Below are 23,068 nucleotides of genomic sequence, written 5' to 3'. Positions count from 1 at the left end.
ACAAATAGATTCATTACCTCATCGCCAATATCTGTGTTTAAAAAGAAGTATTCAAAATACAGTGCTATTCTCTTTCACCCACTTCCAAAACAAATATAAGTGCCAGCCATATCAGGATCTTTATCCACAAGGCATTGCTGCTTGTGTTGCTTTTGTCCACAGGGGCCACCAGAATCAACACAAAATAAAATGTCCTTCTTTGTAGCTGCTTTAACAAGGCTGTAAACAACTCCTGCCCCAATCAATCTATTAGTAATAGAGTGATATCAGGAGTGACAACGAAAGCAACCAAACAATTAGTGCACTTATTTCATAGTGTTTTATATATTTTTATTTAACTTTGAGTAGTAGACACCATCACAATAGAGAAAAATGTGACATGACAAGTCCTCCAGTGGCTGAAGTGGAACTTGCTCTCAGAGTGAATGCACCAAAGCCCTGAGGCCTGTTCCTCTTCCCATCAGATCCAGCTCAGGTGCACAAGTGCATTTACTGGGCGGTCGTCAATCTGCCACTGGTGACAAATTGAGGAAAATCCATCAGACAAGTTCTGCTATGTCCTTCTCCACAGTTGCAATGGGGCAGTGAAGTTCATACCTGCAGTAAAGGGAAAATATTAGAGCCACTATAACAGTTACAAAGAGCTGATTGGGTTTCTAGGTTGACGTTTGGGGTCTTTACCTTCTGAAGGGCATGCCATCTGCAGTGATTAAGAACTTCTCAAAATTCCAGCGGATGTCATTGACTTTGATTGGTGACCAGTAGAATTTCTTTATGTCTCCAATAACAGGGTTCACAAATGGCAAAGATTCCTGTGGCGAACCAGAAATGACAGTGTATCGGGAAGGGTTTTCAGGGCAGAACAGCCGCAGCACTCACAAAAAATGTCATCCCAATATTTGAATTCTGTAAATAACACATGAAATAATACCTTTAGATAGGTGAAAAGAGGCTCTTCGTTTAATCCATTCACCTCAACCTTGCCATAGACAGGAAACTTTGGCACGAACCCCCCGCCAGGTCTCACGTACTTAAGAATATTGAGGGTCTCATGATTCACCTCTGAAAAAAATAAAAGCAGAAAGAGTTGTATGCTCATGAGTCTTCAAAATAACTTCAACAAATGTTTACCACGTATCCTGAGCATGTACAAACAAAGTGTGTGGCTGTGGTGGAGGAAGAAGTATCAAATATCAAGACTTTATGCAAAATACTTGATTGGAAAAACATGTTATGCATTGAAAACTACGTTAAAGAAAAAGTACAGAGGTCTTTGCAGAAAAGCTGTCGGTAAGTTAGAAAAGTAAGAGTACTCATTCTGCAGAAAACGATTTACATTTGTTACATGAATAGAGTTGTGCTGTATAAATGCATATTGAGCATTTTACCGTTGTAGCTAATCAAAGTGGAGCTACTTTCAACTTATTTATATACAGTTAAGTAGTTTCGATCAGCAGTTCCTAAATGATTCAAATATCTGTGTATTTACTTCAATCATCACTCAACCTTAAACAAAATACTAGATTTTAAGTATGCAAACTTATACTTGGTACAGAAAGTCACTCATGATTTAGCTCCATTACAAGTTGTGGATTAATCTGAGAGGAGATACTACTACTATTCTCTATTCTGTTATGGAAGAGTGCCTTTAGTCAGTCAGCCTGGTCTGTCTGAGGTTCAAAAGGTGGAATATAATTTCAGATCACATTAGACAACTTAACACCTATAGATCCTTTAGTAACCACTGAAACAATGGTTGATTGATACATGTCAGCCCTAAACTCGCTTGCTCTGTGTCTTCTGCTTGTTCGCAATGTCATTCTAAATGTACTGTACACACGTCACGACAGGTTTGAATGTTCCTAATGTCTTATTTGTCTTTTTCCTTTATCGTGTGTTACTTTGCTTTGTGCCTTGTTCTGTTTTGTGCCCAGTTTTGTTCCGCTTGTTTTGTTGTTCTCTTTGCTTTGTTGTATTTGAGGAAGCCTTTTTAACACCTTGGCTGTAGGACTGCAGCTGAACAATAACCCTATTCTAGCATTTTCACTCATGTATCACCGTGTCTTTTATCAATATGCACTGTCCCTTTTAAAGTAAACTTAAGTTTAAAGGTGCAATTTGTAAACAAATTTAGAGAAAACATTAAAAAGTCACCTAAAGTAATGTGTTGATCTGACGTTGTGAGTTAGCATGCCAACCAGCTAGCCCTGTCCCGTCCTGGCCCAAAGCTCTTGTGCAAACAATGTCAACACCAATGCTAACCCAACTTCTCTGTACTCTCAGTCCGGACAACTAGCTGCATGGCTAACTGAGCTTACTAGCTAACCGAAGCCATAGTAAGCAGTAGTTAGCAGTTGCTCTAGAGATATGCTGCCCCCTGTTTGTATGAATTTCGAAAGGTGGCCTGTTCTTACATATTGCACCTTTAACATCTGGAATGGGACAGTGGGACACAACCAGACATTGTTTTTTTGTCAGAGGTTACCACACTATAAAGCTTTGAAATTATCCAAAAATGTGTAGTAGTAGCTCAAAATTTCAGTACTTGAGTAAATGTACACAGTTATTTTCCACCACTGATGCAGATTATAGTATCATTTTGTACAGTATACTACCAGGTCAATAATCTCTGACTTATGTCACATTCACAAGCGTCAGTGTACCTACCAGGTGACTGAAGACCGAACTGGTTGCAGGAGAATCCTAAGACAGTGAAGTTGAGGTCGCCGAACATTTCCATCAGTGCATTCAGTCGATGGTACTGAGGGGAAAAGGACACCAAATCAAATGCCTTAAATAAAAAATGACTGCACAGATTTTGTGAGACGTAATGATGAGATAATGTGACGTGGCTGTAATCAGTCGGCGCTCTCGCAGGTTATTACCTCCTCTATTGTTGACCCTCAGAAGGTGGCAACGTTGATGATGAGAAGCACCTTACCACTGTAGTTACTGAGCGGAACCAGCTGTCCATCCAGGGTCTCAGCAGAGAAATCATAGATTGATTTACACGCCATGCTTGTACTTTAGCTTGTATATGGGATTGTAGTCAGTCAGGAGTGAGTGTTCGCCCGGCTGTCCTGTTGGCTCATCTCATTCACTGAAACATAACTCATGGGTCAGCAATTGTTCAGCATGACTGACTTCATTGTTCTCCTGGGCAGAGGTGAGCTGGCAGGGTGGTCATTTGTTCGACACATGTATATCAGGAAAAGGGGCTGCTAATATGGTGACAGCCAATCAGCATTAGGAAATCAAATTATCAAAATTAAGATATATGGATCTGCAGAATCCATAGAGTGAAATTCAGGAATGTTTTCGCTGACTTTCCATTTATTTTGTTTGTGACAACAGTTGTAAGGCTATGGTTATGAGGTAATTATATAGAGTTTGGCTGCACAGTGGTTTGTTTACCAACACAACACTTCTAACCTGTTTTTTTTATCTGCACAGATGAATTATTAGCCACTTATTTTGGTGAATATTGTGCTAAAATTGTTTTAAATAAAGGGAATTATAAATATGAACGTTAAAACAACAAATACACGAATAAAAGAGTATAGGAGGCCTCTATAAAACATTTATAATAATAATTAAAAACAAAACAAATTGCTTGTACGTGATCTTTGACGTAAACCCGGAAAATTACGACTGATGCGTTCAGTTGTCCCTCGTAAACCCCCCAATAGGTGGCAATATCAGATATAGGTCATCTAAATGCGACACAACGACGTCTCTGACATTTGAGTAACACACTTTTGGCTGCAAACGACAGCAAATTCGCTTCCTAAACGGATGTTGGTTGTTGTTTTCGTTAACAAGACGATTATCGCAGAGTTGAGCTACTCTCTGCTTTACCAACAGAATAAAATGGATGAAAAAGCCTCCAAGGCAGCGATAATAGTTTATATATGTGTGTCTATCACATTATCATTAATTATTGGCTCTCCTTTTCCCTTATAGCCATATTTGTGAAATGCACAACGTTGCTGAACAGCCCATTTCTCCATTTCGATTTGAATGGAGCTTCTTCCAACAGCACCTGAAGGCACCATTAGTGTTGGGTTACACCTCAAACGCCTGCAAGATGCTAAAGAAAAATACGTTATTTTGGCTTCTTTGTGACCAACAACGCGTCCTTAAAACCCCTGTATAACATATCCGACTCATTATGGATGAAGAGGATAAGACACGAACGTAAGTGCCTCTGAAAAAACGAGTTTTGTTTTGAAAAAGCAGCTGGATCGCTACCCCCGGCTGGCTAGCTTGTCGGCTAACGGCGATAGCTTCCTAGTACCAAGTCCCTGATGAGATGATCAGATGGTTGTTGCTGCCGCTCTCATTTATTTATGGCAGCTGACTCGGGTTTAATTATATAGCACAGCGATGAGCCTGGTGTAACATCATCCACCATTAGTGTAATATGTCTGTCATAATTGTATTTCATGTATGGTTGTTTCCGTGAACGCTGCATGCAGTATCAAAGTTCAGCTGTGAAACAAGGTCTGCTTTCCTCAGCAGATGCCACCTCTTGGACCTGCCCTGGGAGGATGTGCTTGTCCCACATATTTTGTGCCATTTGCCGCTGCAACACCTCGTCAGCCTGCAGAGGGTGAGCAAGCAGTTTCACGGCCTCATCCAGGTGTATCTGGCCAACTGCAGGACGTTTGATCTGTCCTCGGTAAGTCCTGATGAGTCCAACCTTTAAAGGACAAGCACACCCAAAAGTGAGAATCCAGTCTTTATAAGCTCGTCCCCATGTCGATGGAGAGTCGGGTAAAGTTTTGTTCGTCCACAAAACATTTGTGGGCGTTTTCCTGACAGTTGAAGTGGATGGGCCAAAGCCAACGCCCAACCGTGCCCTTTTAATTCAATCAAGCCTAATCCAATATCAAATGAAACACATTTAAATCTACTAGATTGAATTGTACTTGTACAGCCACCTAAATACGCCTGATTTTTTTCATCAACATCCACGTATTATTCCCTGATATTTTTACAAGATGTCTAAATGTCTCACAGTGTTAAAGAAAGTGAAAAAAAAATTCCTGGATTGATCCCTTTTTACCGCATCCGTACCAAAAGTAACGGGGTCTTTTATGGGCCGAGACCCATCCTCCATCCAAGTTTCGTGGATATCGGTTCAGTAGTTTTTGCGTTACCCTGCTCACAAACCAACCGTACAAATGGACACAGGTGAAAACATAACCTCCTTGGTGCCAGTATCAACTAAAAAACACATCAAATGTCTCGTCCAGCGTACTCCAAGTCCCTGGAAGCCCCAGGATCCCAAATTGAATTGAAAAGACGTTATTTACATCCTTCTTAAAGCTGAAATCTTCACTGTAGCAGCTAAGCTAAAAGTGTTAGCATGCACACCCTGTCAGAAGTGGGTGTCAAGAGTTAAAATGATGTTCAAATCAATTTGGGATCTTTGGGGTCAGGAGACTGGAATTGGGCTGGACAAGCTGTATGGAGACGTTTTATGTTATTTTTTTCGGTTGTATTTTTTACATTTTAAAATAAGTCCTCATTTACTTCAGTGTTTTAGGGGAATGCTGCAACAGTTTTCCTTTGAAGCTCCAAAAATGTTTTGTGGACTTCTGGATTTTCATTTTGGGCGAACTGTTCCTTTATTCGCCTTTACTTGAATACTGAAAGTTATTGTCTCGGTCCGCTAACTGCTCTGTTGTGATATTCACAGATTGGACCATCCATTCCCAAGGAGGCATTTTGCTCCATGTTAAAGGACAACAAAGTTCTCCACAGCCTCTCACTTCAGAACTGTTCTGACTGGGTGATGGACAAGGAGCTGCTGCCAGTGATCGGCCAGAACCAGCATCTGCAGAGAGTGGACATGAGCGGCTGTGCTTGTCTCACCCGCCACTCCCTGGTGGCCGTGTCCTTGAGCTGCACGCACCTCCACCACCTCGGCCTGGCGCACTGCGAGTGGGTGGACAGCCTGTCCCTGCGCAGCCTGGCTGACCACTGCGGGGGGCTGCAGTCGATCGACCTCACTGCCTGCCGCCAACTCAAGGACGACGCCATCTGCTACCTGGCTAAGAAGTGCTTGAAGTTGAGGTCTCTATCGTTGGCAGTCAACGCCAACGTCACCGATGAGTCGGTGGAGGAGGTGGCCAAGAACTGCAGGGGTCTGGAGCAGCTGGACCTGACAGGTTGCCTGCGGGTCAGGAACCAGTCTATCAGGTATATCATGTCTTATTGTCAAGCATAATCCAGCTAACTTTGTGCCATCCCCACTGCCTGGCTTCTTGTGCACCCATCCATAAGATCCTCTCCATGCTGTGCTCACAGGACTCTCGCAGAGTACTGCCCGAAGCTGCAGTCCCTGAAGGTGAATCATTGTCACAATGTGACAGAGTCAAGCCTGGATCCTCTACGGAAGCGCAATGTAGTGATAGATGTTGAGCCGCCTTTGCAGAGGGCTCTGGTGCTTCTTCAGGACGTGCTGGGGTTTGCTCCCTTTATCAATCTGCAGATATAGCCAAAGGGCCATCTATCTGTCCAACAAGAGCTCACAGGTATGTAATATGAGCAGTATATCTACTTTATGAGCTTCTGACACTTTTATATCCGGCAATGTCTGTCAAATATCCAAACAGGCCTAGAACTCAGCCTTAATAGTCTATCTGGAGCAGATAATGGTGATGACAGTCAATCAATTGTAATCAACATTTGTTACAGGTGTCTTCATCAAGGCGGTCACTCTCAAGGACACGTGTGTCGGGACAATCCAAGAAGACCGGGATGTGCTGCACGACGTGGAGGAGCAAACTCACTGGAATGTGAACGACGCACATTTGTGTTGGAACTGAAAATGATGCCACATTGAGGCGACCGAAGAAAGCCATGAACTTTTTGAGAATTGTTGCCTCATGTCCAAAAGATGTCACTGCACCAGGGTTACAATGGTATGAGATTTTCACAGTATGAGAACTGTTTCAGAAGATTTCTCGCCAAACTGTATTATACAATTATTATTATAGTTATTATCCGTTACAGTGACCCTGAATGTATCAAAACAGAAGGGTTTCTGGGTCGAACAAACACTTTCTTAGGATTTCATAAACTGTTCTGTCCCGACAGACATGAAACTTGATATAAACTTGGAATATTGTTCTTTTAATTAACGATAATACGGTAGAACTAAATATCATAGATAAGCAAATGTACACAGCGTGATAATCGTCAACTTTCATATCACGGTATACCATACACAGTATATCGCTGTAACTCCACTGCACTACCTGGTAATCATTCAGTGTCGTAATAATGTGGCTTTGTAAAAAGGAAAAAAAAAAAGCAATTCTTACCAAAGTACGGTGTATTGTTTTGTTGGTTTTTAAACAAAAATACACAATTTACTTTGTGTGTATTATGATATTTTAAGAAACATTTATCTTATGTTTCATTTGGAAACATTACAAAAAAAATGTTTGAGTTTAATTAAACATTTCATTTTGCATGTACTGTTTATATGTGTGTGCAAGCGTAAAGGATCAACTCAATTGCACAGAAACATTTTCTTACTTGTTTTTTATTTTCTCCACTACTGAGACTTCCGCTGCCACCGCAAGACAATGAAGGTGAATGCAGTTTTGTTCGCGTGTCTTCCAGAAACAAAGTCCTGTCTCCTCAGGACGATCCACAGACCTCACTGTCGACACTTCTTCAAACTGCTGACCGGCTTTGTTGCTCACAGTAGTTGTTACACCGGAACGATCTGCATGGCCAGCAGCAGATTAGTGGGAGAATGTTTATATATAATATCTGTGACGTGGGTGAAGCGACCCTTTAATTCATATTGTTAATAAATCCACTCTTGTATAGCCGAGTTTTTGTCTTGAATTAAGTTTAGGAACGTATTATGACCGTTTCCCATCAACCCCCTTGAAATGAGTTTTGTAAAAAGCACCTGTGTTGAACTGCTGTTGCTCATTAATACAGTATATGAACTGTTCAAGAAATATTAAATTGTAAAATACAACACCATCAGAAATGACTATTGTCACTTTTTCACTACATGAAAAGGCACAAATCTGCTGTGATATAATTTAGTGCTACATATATAAATATATATAAACTGAATATCTTTGGGTTGCAGACAAAACGACATTTTTCACAAATTTCTGACATTTTATAGACCAAACAGTCGAAAGTTGAAAGTACTGATCCGAAAAAACGGTGTTGTAAAAACTACCCCAAAGTCATATTTGAGTAAAAGTAAAGATAATGTGTCAAAATGTGCTCTAGTCTCAAAAGTACAAGAAAAAGTACACTTTACATGTATGAGGTCACGATACCAAACTTTCACTACATGAAATATTATCGCAACAACATCTATATAAAATCTGAATAAAAACTGGTATTCCTCAAATTCATACACTCAAAGTACAAGTGTAGGGAGGTGGAGAGAGTCTGTAACCATAACTGTTCAAAACATTTTAAAAAGCATACAAAGAAAACAAATTACCTGATAAACAAGAGATTATTAACGCAATTTCTATATTTCCTTTTTTAATATCACAATTCTTATCAATATCTATGTATTGCTACACCTTTACATGCATAGATGCAGCAAGCAATCTAAAAAGTAACTAAAGTTATCGAATAAATGTAGTAGAGTTAAAAGTACAATATTTGCCTCCGAAATGTAGGAGTGGAAGTATTAAGCTGCAGAAAATGGAAACACTCAAAGAAAGTACAAGTAGCTCAAATTTATAAATAAATAAACCTTTTAACCTTTTTTTTTTTTTTTTAAATTGTTCTCTAACATAGTAGTCGAGTAAATGTAGGCTGCTTAGTTACATTCTGCAAATTCTAATCTGTGTACATTGTTAGAAGTTATTGAAATAGTATTTACTTGATGACTATAACCATAGTCATATAATCCATTTTCGGCTACGTTATTCTTCCACTCCACTACATTTTGGAGGCACATATTGTACTTTTGACTCCACTACATTTATTTGATAGCTATGGTAACAAGTCACATTACAGATTGCATGCTGCATCAGAGCCAAAGCAGCGTAGTCGTAGGCAGATGGATTAAAACAAGAACAATATTTCCAATAATCAGAAAAACGCTGAATATCAGATCCAATAATTACATTTAGTACATTTATAAATACTTTTAATATCAGACACTTTTAGACTTTTACTCGCATACTATTTGTATGGATGACAGTCACTTTTACCAAAGTAATATTTTAGCACAATATTTGTACTTTTACTCAAGTATGACTTTTGGGTACTTTTAACAACACTGGAACTCAAGGACTGTAAAAAAAATACAGCAAGTACGGAGGTTTTTGGCAAATTAAGGGGCAGTGTTGGTCTTTTCCAACTGCTCTTGACAGATTTAATTTATAGTAAAAATGTTCAAAATAATGACCCAGGTCTACTTTTTCTTTGAGCTTCTTTAATAATGAAAATGAGCATAATGTGAGTCCTAACCTTCAGTGAATAGCAGAATTCCTGTAATTCCTCTAATTCCCCCGATTGTCAAGCATAAGAGGGTATTGTCAAAGCTTAAAAGATGAGGTTCAGATGAGGATTCGTGACTCAAAGTGACACAAGGTGGCAGCAGTGAGTCAGGATATTTATCTGTTTTGATTCTGTTGTCTGAGATTGTGCATGACTTTTAACCTACAGTACATTCAGGAGCCACAGTGATAGTCTGCAGTGTTAAATGTGTCAGGATATAGTGTCAGGTGTAAGTATAAAGACCAAGAGTGTCTAAGATTAACAGAAGGATGATGTTTGGCTGATGAGACAGATGTGAAAACAAACATCAGCTTTATGATCTTGTTATCACTTGATGCAGTGAATGCACAATAAGAATTAATGCTTCCCCTCGTCGCTACAGCTGCGTGTTAAAAAAAACCCCTTTCTTTCAGTTTCCTCTGGTGGTCCGATTGGCAGACTATATTGTAACTTGTCTCTGTGACAACACAACAGGTCTATTTTCCACTTGATGGCATGGTTTACCCCATCTGCTGCGTGCTGTCCACACGCTGAATGTGCACCAACAGAGAGTTGTGTTTGGAGGGCTTCAGGGATCGACCAGCATCCTTCTGTTAGCTGTGCTCATCATCATATTGCACCGCTGTGCCTCCGAGGAGACATCGCAGTGTCATTAGTTATAAAGTAAATCTTGAAATTTCAATTTGTAAGGCATATGATGCAGCAGATACCCATGTTTACCCGAGTTTAGTGAGAAGAATTAAATAGTGACGACTGGCTGGCATCACCTTCCTCATCAAAATATCAATGTGTTATACTCTCTTGTTCTTGTGTCATGCTGCACGGAAAGGGAATTTTTCTGTGAGGCACAAACTGAAACTGTTTAACAATGAAAGAAATCATACAGGACTTTAGTTAATTCAACTTAAAATCTTCAGTCTTGTCAACATGAGCTCTTCTAACTTGACATCCACTGAGCCCCTTTAAGGTTACTGAACATGTTTTTTTTCTCCAGTGCAGCTAAATATTGGTTTCAAGAAAAAAAGAAAAGACTTTGAACTCATTATTTAATCTAAGTTAAGTCAACTCAGATATTTAGGGCAGCAGTTTAAATGCACAGTATGTAATTTCTGCCACTAGGGGTGTCTTAATAAAAACAAAAGAGCTTGGGATCATGGGAGTTGTTGTCTTCTCTGTGTGTCTATGTGACTCAAGCAGAAATGTTGAACATTTTATTCACGTTAAGTTTAGTTTGTTCGCTGTCCCCACCCTCCCACTCTCTTCCAGGGAACATAGCGACAGACGGACACATTAAACGCATTAGGTGTAAAGTACGTTTACAATTATGGATTTCTCTGGATTTAAATGTTGCTGTAAACATTTTGGATCATGTAAGTACACAACTCATCAGAATATACATCAAAAGGTCTGGTCATTTATAGACAGTTTAATGTTACATATTATATATTTAACTTACATTTTTAACTTGAAATGAATTTACAGTATAAATAACATCTTCAGTGCTCAGTGGCCCTACAGTGGCCCGCGCTTGTTGCTGCTCAGCAGTCAGCGGGTTAAAACATTTCAGACTACATTCATCATGTAGGACCTCAATTAGCATTGATCTGCAGGGGGGGAGAGAAACATCGCAGCGTTATTATATACCATGGAGCAATTTCTATTCCAGTGATCGAGTGTATGGGGGGATTCCTCAAACATAGCCGGCCTAACATATTTTGTCTTCCTGTCAATAATCTAGCACTTGTCTAAATTATTGATCAATAGCAACTGATCATTTTATACCTAGGCACAGCAGTGAGGGTGGTCCATTTTATTCAGTATGCAGCTTTAGCCCCCGGCAGCGTGTAATATACTGCACTTATTAAAACTAAGAATAAATCTGAGTTTAATCTCTGGCTGCTTTTAAAGTCCTCTCTGTCAGAGTAACTTACTGATGTTCTTCAGAGGCTCCTGTTGTGGCCGCCGGTTAACAGCTAGTCCCTCTAAAAAACAGGCATTTTTTCTCAGCAGACATCTGGACATGATATTGTAGAAATTTCACAGGTTTACCTAATAATATTAACATGAAGTTGTCCCTGTAAGGGGCTGTATAAAAGTTTGTGGAGTCGGGGAACGGACTGAATACTTTATTTCATTTTATAAAAAGCAAGTCCCCAAAAACAGTCAGGCTGTGTTCCAAATCCGTTTCTGTTTACTTTCAGAACGTACTGCAGCTGCTCTTACAAAGTAAGTACTGTTGCAATTGTCACTTGGGACGTAGCCTACTTCGTCACTGCGCCTTCAACTTTGATCCTCTTGATCAGCCCTTAGCACTAAATTTAAAGTAAAAAAAATAAAGTATGCGATTTGGAACGCAGCCAATAAGCTGTCACGTCCGAATAGCCAGGAAAGCATCCCGACTTGCTTACTGCAAAATGCGACTGAATGCAGTAGGACATTGTGGTATTTTTGGCGTGCTGCACTATGTTTTGGAACATACTAAATACTGGGAAAAAGAGATGAAGTAAAAAAATGATAAATACATCAATAAAAAAACTGACCCCTGCTAGCAAAAATGAAAAGTACAATTCCCCCTCCAGTTTTCCTGACCCTCCCTCCACTGCTAATAATTTGTGTACAGTCCCAAAGCCATCAGTGTGACAGTGAGCCAGCATGCACGATGCCAGGACCCTGAAACTGAAGCAGCTAAATGGAATTCAGCCATCATTAACTGAATTATTTACACCTGTGGTTTTCCTGCTGTGACATGTCAAAATGTCCGCTGTGAAAAAGGCCTATTACGGCTGTCATGTTGTCATCTATTGTCTAGACTTGGAGCTGTTACCATCTGTTGATTTAAGGAATTACTTTCATTCTTACAAATTAGTTTGCACCATTTTTAAAAAAAATTTGAACAAAAAAACCCAAAAAATTTGAAGTCAACAACAAAATGTCATGTGAAATACTAATTATTGAATACATCATGAATTAATAAGCATATAAGTCACCAAAAACTGTCAAAATGAAACAAAAACAAAGGTCTCCTTACTAAAGTTTAAAATAGTTAAGCGTCAGTGTCACACACTTGTTTCTCACAGTAAACAAAATAAAAGAGAAAACTATTTCTAAGCTGGCTAGCTGTGCAAGAAAATGGCACATTTGATAAATAATCTAAAATATAATTGTTACTGCATGTTGAGTCTCAATAAACATACTCAGATTTCTAGAAATAAAAATATATTTTGGCCTATTTTTCATAGCCTACAAAAATACGCCATCCCTACACCACTCTTCGCAATGCTTTTTTAAAATTTGCACTTTTAAAAAGCTGTCGACCTTATAACTACAGGTCAAATGCAATTTGTCTTCTGTCACAAAGCATCACAGTCACACACGAGACTTTAATGTCAATTTTACTGAAGTCAACCCGTAAATAATACCATATTTGAGTTCAGAAAACCAAGAGAAATAAATATACTTGGAAGTGATTGTCAGGCAACATTAACCAACTGAATAATAAAGTAAGAATCACCAAATCATTTTTTAAGTTATTTATATGAATGCAAGATATTATTTTCATCTTCAAAATAAAAACAGATTATGCTCAAGAAAATAATCAAAAATTGGTTTATGCCACTTTTCAGCTTCCTGTTAATTAAATGAAGTTCATACAAGATTGAAGGGGAGAATTACTGTAGCTGTTCAGATGGGCCCAAACCTGTGTCAGAGATTTTGTTCATTTTCATATTTTTAATTAACCGACTTTCTCTCCCGTCTTCCATCAGTGAGTGAGTCTTTCTTTCATTTATTTGATGTAGTTTATCTCCTCCAACCATTCATATACAACCTTATTGGATCCTGCGACTTAGGGATCCATCTTTTGGCCACCAGAGAAGCATAACTAATGACAACATTAAAGTGGCTTTGTGAGCGTGGCCATCAAAATGTCGATCGACCAAGCAAGAAATAATGTTTTAAAATCAGCATGAATAAACATGTGTGTTCAGAATCTGGTGAACTGAACCTGCGAGGGGCCCGATTTAGAGAGATTTTAAAGGAGTCGATGAACTTTTGGGAGATGAACCTCTTCGGGGTTCATATATGTGTGTCATTGAAGACTATTATGTGGAGATTCAGGCCGAGCACTGTTGTGTTTAAAGTCTCTGAGTGGAGTGACTGACGATGCCACACAAGACGTCTTCAGGCCGACGTCTAATTGAAGCGACATTTGAAGCCTTTCTCGGACTCATAACTGTCAGAACCATTAGCATCTTTCTAATTACTGTGCTCCTAACCCCAGACTGGACAGGAAACACATGGTCAGCTAGCTCCGGACCCGCTCGTTACTCACATAGTTTATCTCTTCATTAAGACAGTGTTGTGATTCGCTTTGAATGAATAGAGCATCGTAGCCAGTGTGGCTCACGTCTTGGGTGACGAAACTGTTGGCCCAGAGGAAAACGTTAGACTGTTGAGTTCATATATTTCATAAAGAGAACTTTAAAGATTTTCTACAAAAAATATGAGAATGACAATATTTAATGGTTCCATATTATGCTACTTTTCTTTAATGTTATTTTTCTGACACTGCCCATTGCTGCAGCACCTCTATTCACCCCGTCTGAACGCTCTGCTTAAGTGCCTGTCCCTCTAAGGCCCCCTTCCTGAAAAGCCCAGTCTGCTCTGATTGGTCAGCTGACACAAGCCTGAGCAGGCACCACCGTGTCAGCTCTGTCACTGTTTTGCAATCACCTGCTGAAACAGTTAGTTGATTAAATGATTAGCTGGTTAACAGAACATTAATTGGCAGCAATTTTTTATTCATTTATTATTCAAGTATTAAAAAAAAACTATTTTTAAAGCAAGAATGTCAAACTCCAGCTTCTCAAATGTGAGAATTTGCTGCTTTTTGTATTTTATGTAATTGTTGGAGGTACGATATATTACATTTCCTATAGCGGAATCACCAAAATAAAATGGAGCAACACTGGATATTTTTAGTGAGACGTCACTGCATTTTCAAGCTGCGTTTGTGGTGACATAACCATTTATTTTCTAAGGTCACAAGACATTTTCCAGCCTTGTCAGTGGCAACAAAACAGGACATTTTCTGCAGACCGTCTGGGCATTCTCCAGCTATCTTTGCGGCGACAACACCAGGTATTTTAAGCCAAAACACGATCCTTTCCTAACCCTAACCACATGGTTTTTGTGCCTAAACTTGACTAGACCATCGGCACGGTGTCATCACAACCTTAAAATAAAAATTGAACCAAAAGAAATGTAGAGCGTCAAGATTTCAACACATCTGTGGCATGCAGAATATGAACATTACCAACATTTATTTTGGCGATTGGGTCGGACATTTCCACATTGACATCTCTAAAAACAACTGAACCTGTGCTATGTATTTTGTGGCTACTTATTTTACCTGTCGCTACTTCACGGCGTCATCAAAATAGTTTTTTTGTTTTCATTGTTCTGATTGAGAGACCTCTAGTGGCAGAAAATACATACTGTGTGTTGTTATTTTTGCACTGTTGACTGGTGACAAACAATTTCAAGATCTCAGCTTGGGATCTGGGAATAATTTCTTTTTTTTTAATTACTTGAGCTACTCCACTATCTCTCCAAGTACCCCCTGTTTGTATAAGGAGGAAGCATAGTTTCAGCTGTGGGAGTTAAATACCCTGTTTAATGGCACATATCTGTAAGCATTTAAGTTTGCATTCTGACGCTTCCTGATCAGTAAATCTCTCCAGAAATTAGGTGATTCACTTCATGGTCTTTACAGATCGTGGATCCGTACATTCCTCCACGTCCTCAGTCCTGCTATAGAAGAGGTGACCTTCCTGCTGTCGGTCCCCTCTGCTCCTCCACCCAGGCTATGATTTGAGCCTCTGAGCACCCAGAGGCCACATTTTTGTAGCTACGCTCAATTTGCCTGCGATATAAACACACCGATTTACCTAATAGAGAATATGTATACAATAAGCATGACGAGGATTCGTCCTGGCAGGAGCATTTTGCCCTCTGACTAATCTGGCCTGTGAAATTGCGGGTAACTGCGCTGAACTTGTGTCCTCCAGCCAACAGAGATCAGAGTTCAGCGTTCTGCTGTAATGACTGATCACATCTTGTTATGCTTAGCGGACACTGAAAGATGCTCAAGGGTGTCTCATCTTTTTCTTTGTAAGGAGATTAAGATCTGATCCGAGACAAAGGAGGACAACTCCGACTTCACTGCACAGAGACTGGAAGCTTATTGTGCTCGTAACATAAAATGTGACCATCAGTGGGAGATCTATGGAATGTAGTGACTGTGATAATTTTTATTGGGGCATCGTTTGAAGCCATGATTAGATTAATGTCACCTGAATTAATCAAAAAAACCTGAACCAAAAAAATCTGACAATGTGCCTCCTCTGTCTCATTTCTTTCGTGTTGCTAGAAACTCTGACTGGCATAAAGGAAGCCCTTTGTATTATTTGACAAATGGAGAACAAACAGCAAAATATGTGTTTAGTACATGTCTCTGCCCGTAGATTAATGACATTAACGAAGTTTCCATTAGCGCAGCGATTGGGGGAGACAGAGGCGTCCATGCGTAAATCCACATGACTGAGTCACTGATAAGAGAAAATGAAACACATCTCTATGGGCCAAGAGGGGCCAGGAAACGCCACTCCAAATTAGCCCGCGGCCCAATTTGTTGTTACTTCATTAACCGACCAGCATCTGTAGAGCAGGGGAGGGAAGTTGTGACCCATCCTTTGCCTAAAAATTCCCTCCTATGCTTTCATCGAGTATCTGAACAAAAAGGGTTCCCTGTGCAGAAAGGCAGCTGCGTGGCACAAAGAGACAGGACAGGAAAGTTGTTGTGAGTCCCCATCATAAAATAATCTGGAGCATCTCACTGTGCTAGCAAGGAGAGTTGGGTTTGTTCATTCAGCTCAGGCCTGACATTTGAGAACAAAATTCCCTTTTCAGTGAGTGTTTTTTTTTGTCCGAACCTAATGATTTGTTGCATAATCTCAATGGTAATATTTTCTCTGTGTCGGCCATTGTTTCATGGCTTATTCAGCAGTTATCAGATGACCTTACGTTTTTCATATCTCTGTCCTTTTCAGACTATTTTAGAGTCCTTGGAATATAGAGTTTCAGATCGCAGAAGATTGTGTGTTGCTGCTTCCAAAAAGCATTTTGGCATTATACTAGAAAAAGCTAAAGAGAATATACATGTGCTTCCTGCTGAAAATGTGAAGTTGAAACTTTAGAAATAGTAGGAACACTGAGAGATTTTAAATTGTAGTTGAAACAGCAGTGGAAATACAGATAATGAAAGCAGTTCAAATAGCAGCTACAATGGAAGTGTGAAGTAAATAAGGAAAGCAGTTGAAGTGCCATTCAAGTGTGGGTTAGAGTGTGAGAAGAGGTTGAAAATGATGGAAGTGATATTCAAACTTTGGACAATCATAGTTTTGAAGATTCCGTAATGTAACTTTGAACATTTTGTAACATGCTTTCATCATTACGTAACATAACTTTGAGCATTCTGTAACCTAAATTTGAGCATTCCCTGACGTTGTTGAACACTCCGTAACGTAACTCTGAACAGTTTGTAACGTAACTTTGAACAGTCCTTAACATAACGTTGAACAGTCTGTAACGTAACTCTGAACAGTTTGTAACGTAACGTTGAACAGTCCCTAATGTAACTTTGAACAGTCCTTAACATAACGTTGAACAGTCCGTAATGTAACTTTGAACAGTCCTTAACATAACGTTGAACAGTCTGCAACGTAACGTTGAACATTACTTAACATTACTTTCAACATTCTGAACCATAATTTTGAGACTCTTTAACCTAACATTCCATCTTTTCTTTTCGATCGTGAATACAATTCAGACATAGGGCTGAATATATATATACATATTTTTTTATTTATGAATGATATTATAATTACAAGTTAGAATAACGTTTTTACAAGAATGTACTGTATGTTGAAGCGCTGCACCAAGTTTTGACTTGAGCTCATTTCTGCTCTAAAAAACCCTGTAAGTGTTACATTTTTCTGACATTGAGTTCTCCAGGTGCAGCTGTCTCGGCTCACAACACTGGTGTAGTTGACACAAAATACATTTTCCTGGTATTTGAGAACATTCAGTAAAAGAAAAGCACATACTGATGCCCACTGCTGACACCAAAACCATGCCTTGTAGACAAGGCAATACGTTGCGTACGACAAAACACAATCTCCTAAATGTTGCATAGTGTCAGATTTGGCACTTCAATACTTTTATAGGTGAGAGTAGTTTAATTCTTTACCGTTTAAGCGTCAAAGTATAACAGCAGATAGTATTTCAACTCTTGAATTAAAAGCTGCATACATAGCTTGTCTTGTTTTGAGTTATGATGGTATGGTTCATTGTTTAATAAGCGATGATTTAAGCAATGCACTCTTCTATAAGTTGTTTCGAATGCATGGTTATTGTATTTTTTTGTTTTATGGCAAACATTTTGCTTCCTATCTCCAATTTGATTTTTTAATAACTTCATGTGGACTGTGCATGTAAACAAACAAGTCCATTACTCAGAATGTTCTCAAAAGCACCCTGTATAACCCATAGGAAAAAAACAAAATTCTGGTATTGGATAAACACTGTAAAGTCACAGCACACAAGGCCTGAAGTGGATCAGTGGAGGTTCAGGTGTAGCTGAGGGGCCTTTTCTGCTCTTATCTGCTGATGGAGCTGGCTGTCTGGGATGGCTAGTTTCTTATCTTCCATGGACCACTAATATCCACAGGGGACCAACACCGTTTGGCACCCTGAAATCCTTTTTCCCTACACCGGATGGGAAATCAGCCTGGGTGGATCATGGGGGCTTCAGACATGGCTGCCATATGGCCCCTCTTAATTCTCTGTGGAGTTCAGGCCTTTGGGATGCCCGGCATCTAAACGCACACCAGAGATTTTGACAATATGTGCCGTGACAAAGGCATTTTGGCAGTTTATGTTGCTGTTGGCACATCGCTGAGATCTATTTGCATTTTTCATCACTGAAGAGGCGACTGTATCTGTAGACACAAGTGAATTGTTCAGATTCTAATGGATTAGTGTTATCAGTGATTGATTCTTGTAACTTTAACTTTAAAAGGATTTAAACAATCTCTTTTGAGAGCATCGTGATCCTTATTCAGCTGAATGGTGCCACGTTTATTACACTATATACGTGCGCGATGCCCAGGTTAGGAAGCAATTACAGTTTGTTACAGACAAACAACATGAGAACACAAAATATTCCATAAATTAGATATTGACAGAAATTTGATTATAAACTAATTTTACTCTAAAACGCACCTTTAAATAACAAAAGATCTGTGACAAATCAAAGAAAAATTAATAATAATTAACTACATTCAAGCATGTTGTCACTAACAACTTATGACCCTCAATTTCTCAGAATAAATAAACATTTAATTGTATTGCAGTTGTAACTTAAAGGTCCACTATGTAGTTTTGGGGTAGATGTAAGATAATAAAATGCCTAAACAAACTAAATAAACAAACTCTTTGTTTTCATGACTGAATAAACTGAATAAAACAAACTGACCTTGAAGGACAACACAATTTCATACTGTTTATATGTGGTGGACCCTGCCACCTTTCTAGCTTCAAACAGTGTTCTGGGGACCTTATTCTCCTCTGAGAACAGCTTGTTTATTCAGCTATGGAAAAAAATAATATTTCAGAATTGTTATTATCGCCTCATTAATATTGTAAATATTAGAATTTTGAGTTTGAATTTCCTCTCCAAAACTACATAGTGCCCCTTTAAATGTGTAAATGCAGATGAAATAGGGTCACATCTTTCAGGATTGATTGACATGGCATTTTCATAAATAATGAAAAAGGAAACGGGTGCACTACCGTATGTGGCCAGCGGAGGACATGCTTTCCTCAGACTGGGAGAAGGGGAACATATAGCTTTATGTAGCCTGCACCTACCCAGTGTCATCCAGCAGTAAGCTCAGACTCAGATTTAGTGTCAGTGCACATGGTAAGCACCAGTACAACAAAATGAAGTTTAGCGATGTGCAAACAAATGTGCATGTACAAAAATACGTATGGAGATAAAAACAAATGTATAGAATGAAAAATCAAGTGGTGGGTCAGGTACAGTAAGAAGAGATGCTACAAGATAAATAAAGCAATGCACAAAATGCAGTTATAATAAGTACACTTTGGACAGAAACCAATAAAAAAAAAGTAATTCTGTATTTTTTAGCTATTTGTGGGTGCACATGAGAACTTTGGAAAGCTGACCCCACACTCCGAAACACCCGACTTTTTCCCACGCAGGTGTAATCCTCAGTGAGCTGAACCCACCGCCGCACATTATGTTTATGACGCAGACTGAGAGACCTCCATCGAACTTTCTTTATGAACCAGATTGAGGACAATTTTCCTGCTGAAAGGTGGTCTACCTGGAAGGCCGCGGCTCCCTGCCAGCTGCATGTCATTTCTATCAAATGTGGCCGGGGTCTGTCAATTAAGAAAACACAGGGCAATCTGTGGCTGCTGAAAGAGATCCCCTTGGCCTGCTCCCAGGCTGAGAGACGGCCTTTTGTTCCCAGGCATGTCTCACATACTTTCAGAGCCCAGATAAGCTCAGGCTTCATGAAACCCTGCTTTATATTTGCCCACTGTAATGTCTCTGTGGGGTCAGGGAATATGGGGAAGCACTGTCGGCGAAAAGGTAATATCCCCCCTCCCACACACACATTATGGGGTCAGGAATAGAAGCCACAGGTTAGGTGGTCCTGAGGCCTGGCCAAGGGGGACTTTTTCGCTGAATGATCCTGCCCACCCTCGATCCTTTTCTACCTCTTTCATACCGCAAACTGCCAAACAAGCGGGCAGCTTTAGCCGTTTCCTGAAATCGGATAAACAGGTATACTCTATGCTTGGATCTGCCACTGCGGGGGGGAAGGGAATTTATTTTAGTACCAGCCGGACCACCCACGGAGAAGTAAACAGGTACATCAAGGTGGGTTGAAATATAAGTAGAGGGGAGGGGGAGGTCCGAGGCTGGCAGGTAGGGGGATCAGAGGGGACTGGGACCTCTCGATGACTTGGCTTCCCGGTTTATCATAAAATATGTAAAAGAACGAGGCTAAAGGTAAATACCAGGAATTCTTCTTACAAGCTTCTCCTACCTGGAACAGACTTATTTCTTACTTAGGTTGTAGAGAACAAACGTATAGCTGTGTTTTCATGATTGTTTGCTTCTGTCAGTTGCTATCAAACTGTAAATGTTCTGTGTTGTCAGGTTTTAAGCAGCCAAGACTCTTCAATCTGCAAAGGCCAAAGGCTGATTTTGTGTGCAGAAGATGTGCCAGTTCTTCCCATTAACTTCTGTGAAGAGCAGATGCGTCCAAATAACACGCATTAAAAACTGTTTCGTATAAAGAGGGCTGGGGTTAATGGGAATGATGTATGACAACGCAATGTACATTTCTGCAAACATGGACATGTTAAGAGTTTACAAATCTTTATGTTGCAATTTAACATTTCTTTGGGTTCAGTTTGCAGTTGTATGTTGTGAGGTGGTCTGGTAAGGTTTAGGCACAAAATACACTCGGTTAGGTTAGTAAAAGATCATGTTTTGCCTTAGTCTATGTCTGGAAACTGTCTCGATGTTAAAAATATCCACTGGTCTCTCACTTGTCAACGTAAGTCCTTTTGCTTCCTAAACGTAACCAAACTGCGATCGCTTTACAGTGTTAACCAAACGTTTATTTCTGTTACCGTGAGAATAAAGGTCACGTGACAATGGGTCTACTCTCCACAGATGTGAATAAGAAGGACTGTATCTCCTGCGTGCAAAACTGGACTTTTGTGTATGTACTGTGGTGCACACAATTTTAAGTGTCAATTTGTGGTATCTATACGCAGATGGAAGATTTTGTTTTGAGATATTGAAGGTCGGTTGGGTCGGCGTTGTAATCTCCTTCTCTATTGTCAGTAAATGAAAGATGCAGGAGTAAGGTTTAAAGTCCAGTCAAGATGTGTATCACACAGAGAACAAACTCCTAGTAACTGCCCATAAAGTACTGATTCACACTCGAGGTTGTAGATCTGTTTTAACGTTTTCTTTTTTAGTTTTCGGACCATCGTTTCAGTTATTTGCACTACTTTTTATTGCTGCTCTTACCCATGCCCTCATTTTGACTGTCATTGTCAGCAAACTGCCCCTTAACCCTCTGTCTGGGTGTGATTCTGTTATATAAAATACATGGAGTACATTAGAGCGCTTTAATCGGGTGCTGTTTTTGTGGTTTGGGCCAAGCTCCTTAGTTCCAATTAAAGAAAGTCTTAATGCTACAGCAGTAGGTTCCCAGCCTCTGGGTCGGGAAACTCCAAGGTTTCCCAAAACAAATCAGAGGGGTCACAAGATTATTAAAGAGAGAAACTAAGCTCATAACCAGTGATAAAGACTCACAGGTAGACATGGTGTGAGACCAGCTTTGTGGCAGCAGTTTGGGAAAAGGGAAATATCCTGTTTCAAAATGACAGTGCCACTTAGATTAATCGATTAATCGATCAAAAGAAAAGTAATCAACATCTAGTTTGACAAGAAAGAGATCATTTCAGTCGTTTTTTAGAGCAGTAACTGCAAATATTTGCTGAGTATGAGTATTTTCTGCTTGGTTTTTGTTAAATATGATTGTAAAAACACCATGTTTTTGGTTTTGGAGTGTTTTTCGGAGATGTCACTTTGGGGTCTGGGAACCATTTCATACGCTAAATGATTAATTGGCTGACTAATCCATAAGGAAAATAACCGTTAGCTGCAGCGAACACATCAGTTTCTGTCCTTACTAATGCTCTTGTGACTGAACGGGGGAAAATCTCTGCAGCCAAAATCTTGTGAAAAGCCTTCCCAGCAGTCTTAGTAACATATTAATGCCCCCAGATTGGGAATTAGATGTTCAACAATAATGTAATGTTGAGGTGAACACTTCTTTTTTAGTCTTTTGGCCATACAGTGCATGTTGGGTATGTGCATTTTTATTATTTGTTGTTCATTTTCTTGTGATAATATGTAAATAATGTGTTGAATCATTCCTTAAAATGTACATTTAATTTGCACTGTTTCTTCTTTTTCTCTTAAATGTCAGTGGTGGTTATACAGTAGTAGCCTACGCAGTCATTTCCTTCATCATTGTCAGCAAATTGCCCATGCAGGAGCGAGGTATTTAACGTCCGGTCTGGGTGTGGTTCCATTAGATAGCTTTAAGACCATGCTGAGTGCTCTTGAAAATTAGTTTTTTGGCAACTTCCTAGGATGCACAGTCTCCCAGCGAGCCACCAAGGCTTTGTCAAGACTGCGCTGGTTTAAGCTCGCAGCTTTTCAAGCCTCCCATTATGCCTGACTCAGTCGGGCAGAAAGCAAAAGAGCCTTTTCTGCAGTCATGTGGGCATACTGGCATTATACACAGTTCAGTATTAGATATTTGTGAGTCATATAAACAGAAGGGAGGGCACCGAGGCTTCTTGAGGGGGAAAAAAAACT

At 39.6% G+C, this 23,068-nt stretch overlaps 2 protein-coding genes across 3 annotated transcripts; one reads left to right on the top strand and one right to left on the bottom strand.

Annotated features, from left to right (window-relative positions):
* Positions 1–338: 338 nt before the first annotated feature.
* gpx9 (glutathione peroxidase 9) lies at positions 339–3,141 on the bottom strand. The gene is made up of 5 exons (XM_084341848.1): positions 2,886–3,141; positions 2,668–2,761; positions 932–1,062; positions 682–812; positions 339–597 (listed from the first exon to the last, which is right to left on the bottom strand). Exons 1-5 carry the CDS (start codon positions 3,015–3,017, stop codon positions 540–542), a joined length of 546 nt encoding a protein of 181 aa, XP_084197974.1. The 5' UTR covers positions 3,018–3,141; the 3' UTR covers positions 339–539.
* A 914-nt stretch (positions 3,142–4,055) lies between these two features.
* fbxl15 (F-box and leucine-rich repeat protein 15) lies at positions 4,056–8,010 on the top strand. 2 transcript variants are annotated; one of them, XM_084341829.1, is made up of 5 exons: positions 4,056–4,197; positions 4,522–4,681; positions 5,705–6,207; positions 6,316–6,542; positions 6,706–8,010. In XM_084341829.1, the coding sequence occupies exons 1-4, from the start codon at positions 4,172–4,174 to the stop codon at positions 6,503–6,505; spliced, it is 879 nt and encodes a 292-aa protein (XP_084197955.1). In that variant the 5' UTR covers positions 4,056–4,171; the 3' UTR covers positions 6,506–6,542; positions 6,706–8,010. The 2 variants fall into 2 exon arrangements, with proteins under 2 accessions (XP_084197955.1, XP_084197954.1); XM_084341828.1 differs by having other exon boundaries at positions 4,519–4,681.
* Positions 8,011–23,068: the final 15,058 nt, after the last annotated feature.

The sequence above is a fragment of the Pagrus pagrus genome (genome assembly GCF_965226575.1).
Source record: "Pagrus pagrus genome assembly, chromosome: 21".
Taxonomy (NCBI): domain Eukaryota; kingdom Metazoa; phylum Chordata; class Actinopteri; order Spariformes; family Sparidae; genus Pagrus; species Pagrus pagrus.
Note: the sequence above shows the minus strand (reverse complement) of the source record. Positions and strands in the feature narration are given on the sequence as shown.

Excerpts from the sequence above, each read along its gene's own strand:
- fbxl15 (XM_084341828.1), top strand. The coding sequence starts at position 4,172 with ATGGATGAAGAGGATAAGACACGAAC. Across the intron at positions 4,198-4,518 it reads GAAGAGGATAAGACACGAAC|CAGATGCCACCTCTTGGACC; the intron begins GTAAGTGCCTCT and ends TGCTTTCCTCAG. Across the intron at positions 6,208-6,315 it reads GTCAGGAACCAGTCTATCAG|GACTCTCGCAGAGTACTGCC; the intron begins GTATATCATGTC and ends CTGTGCTCACAG.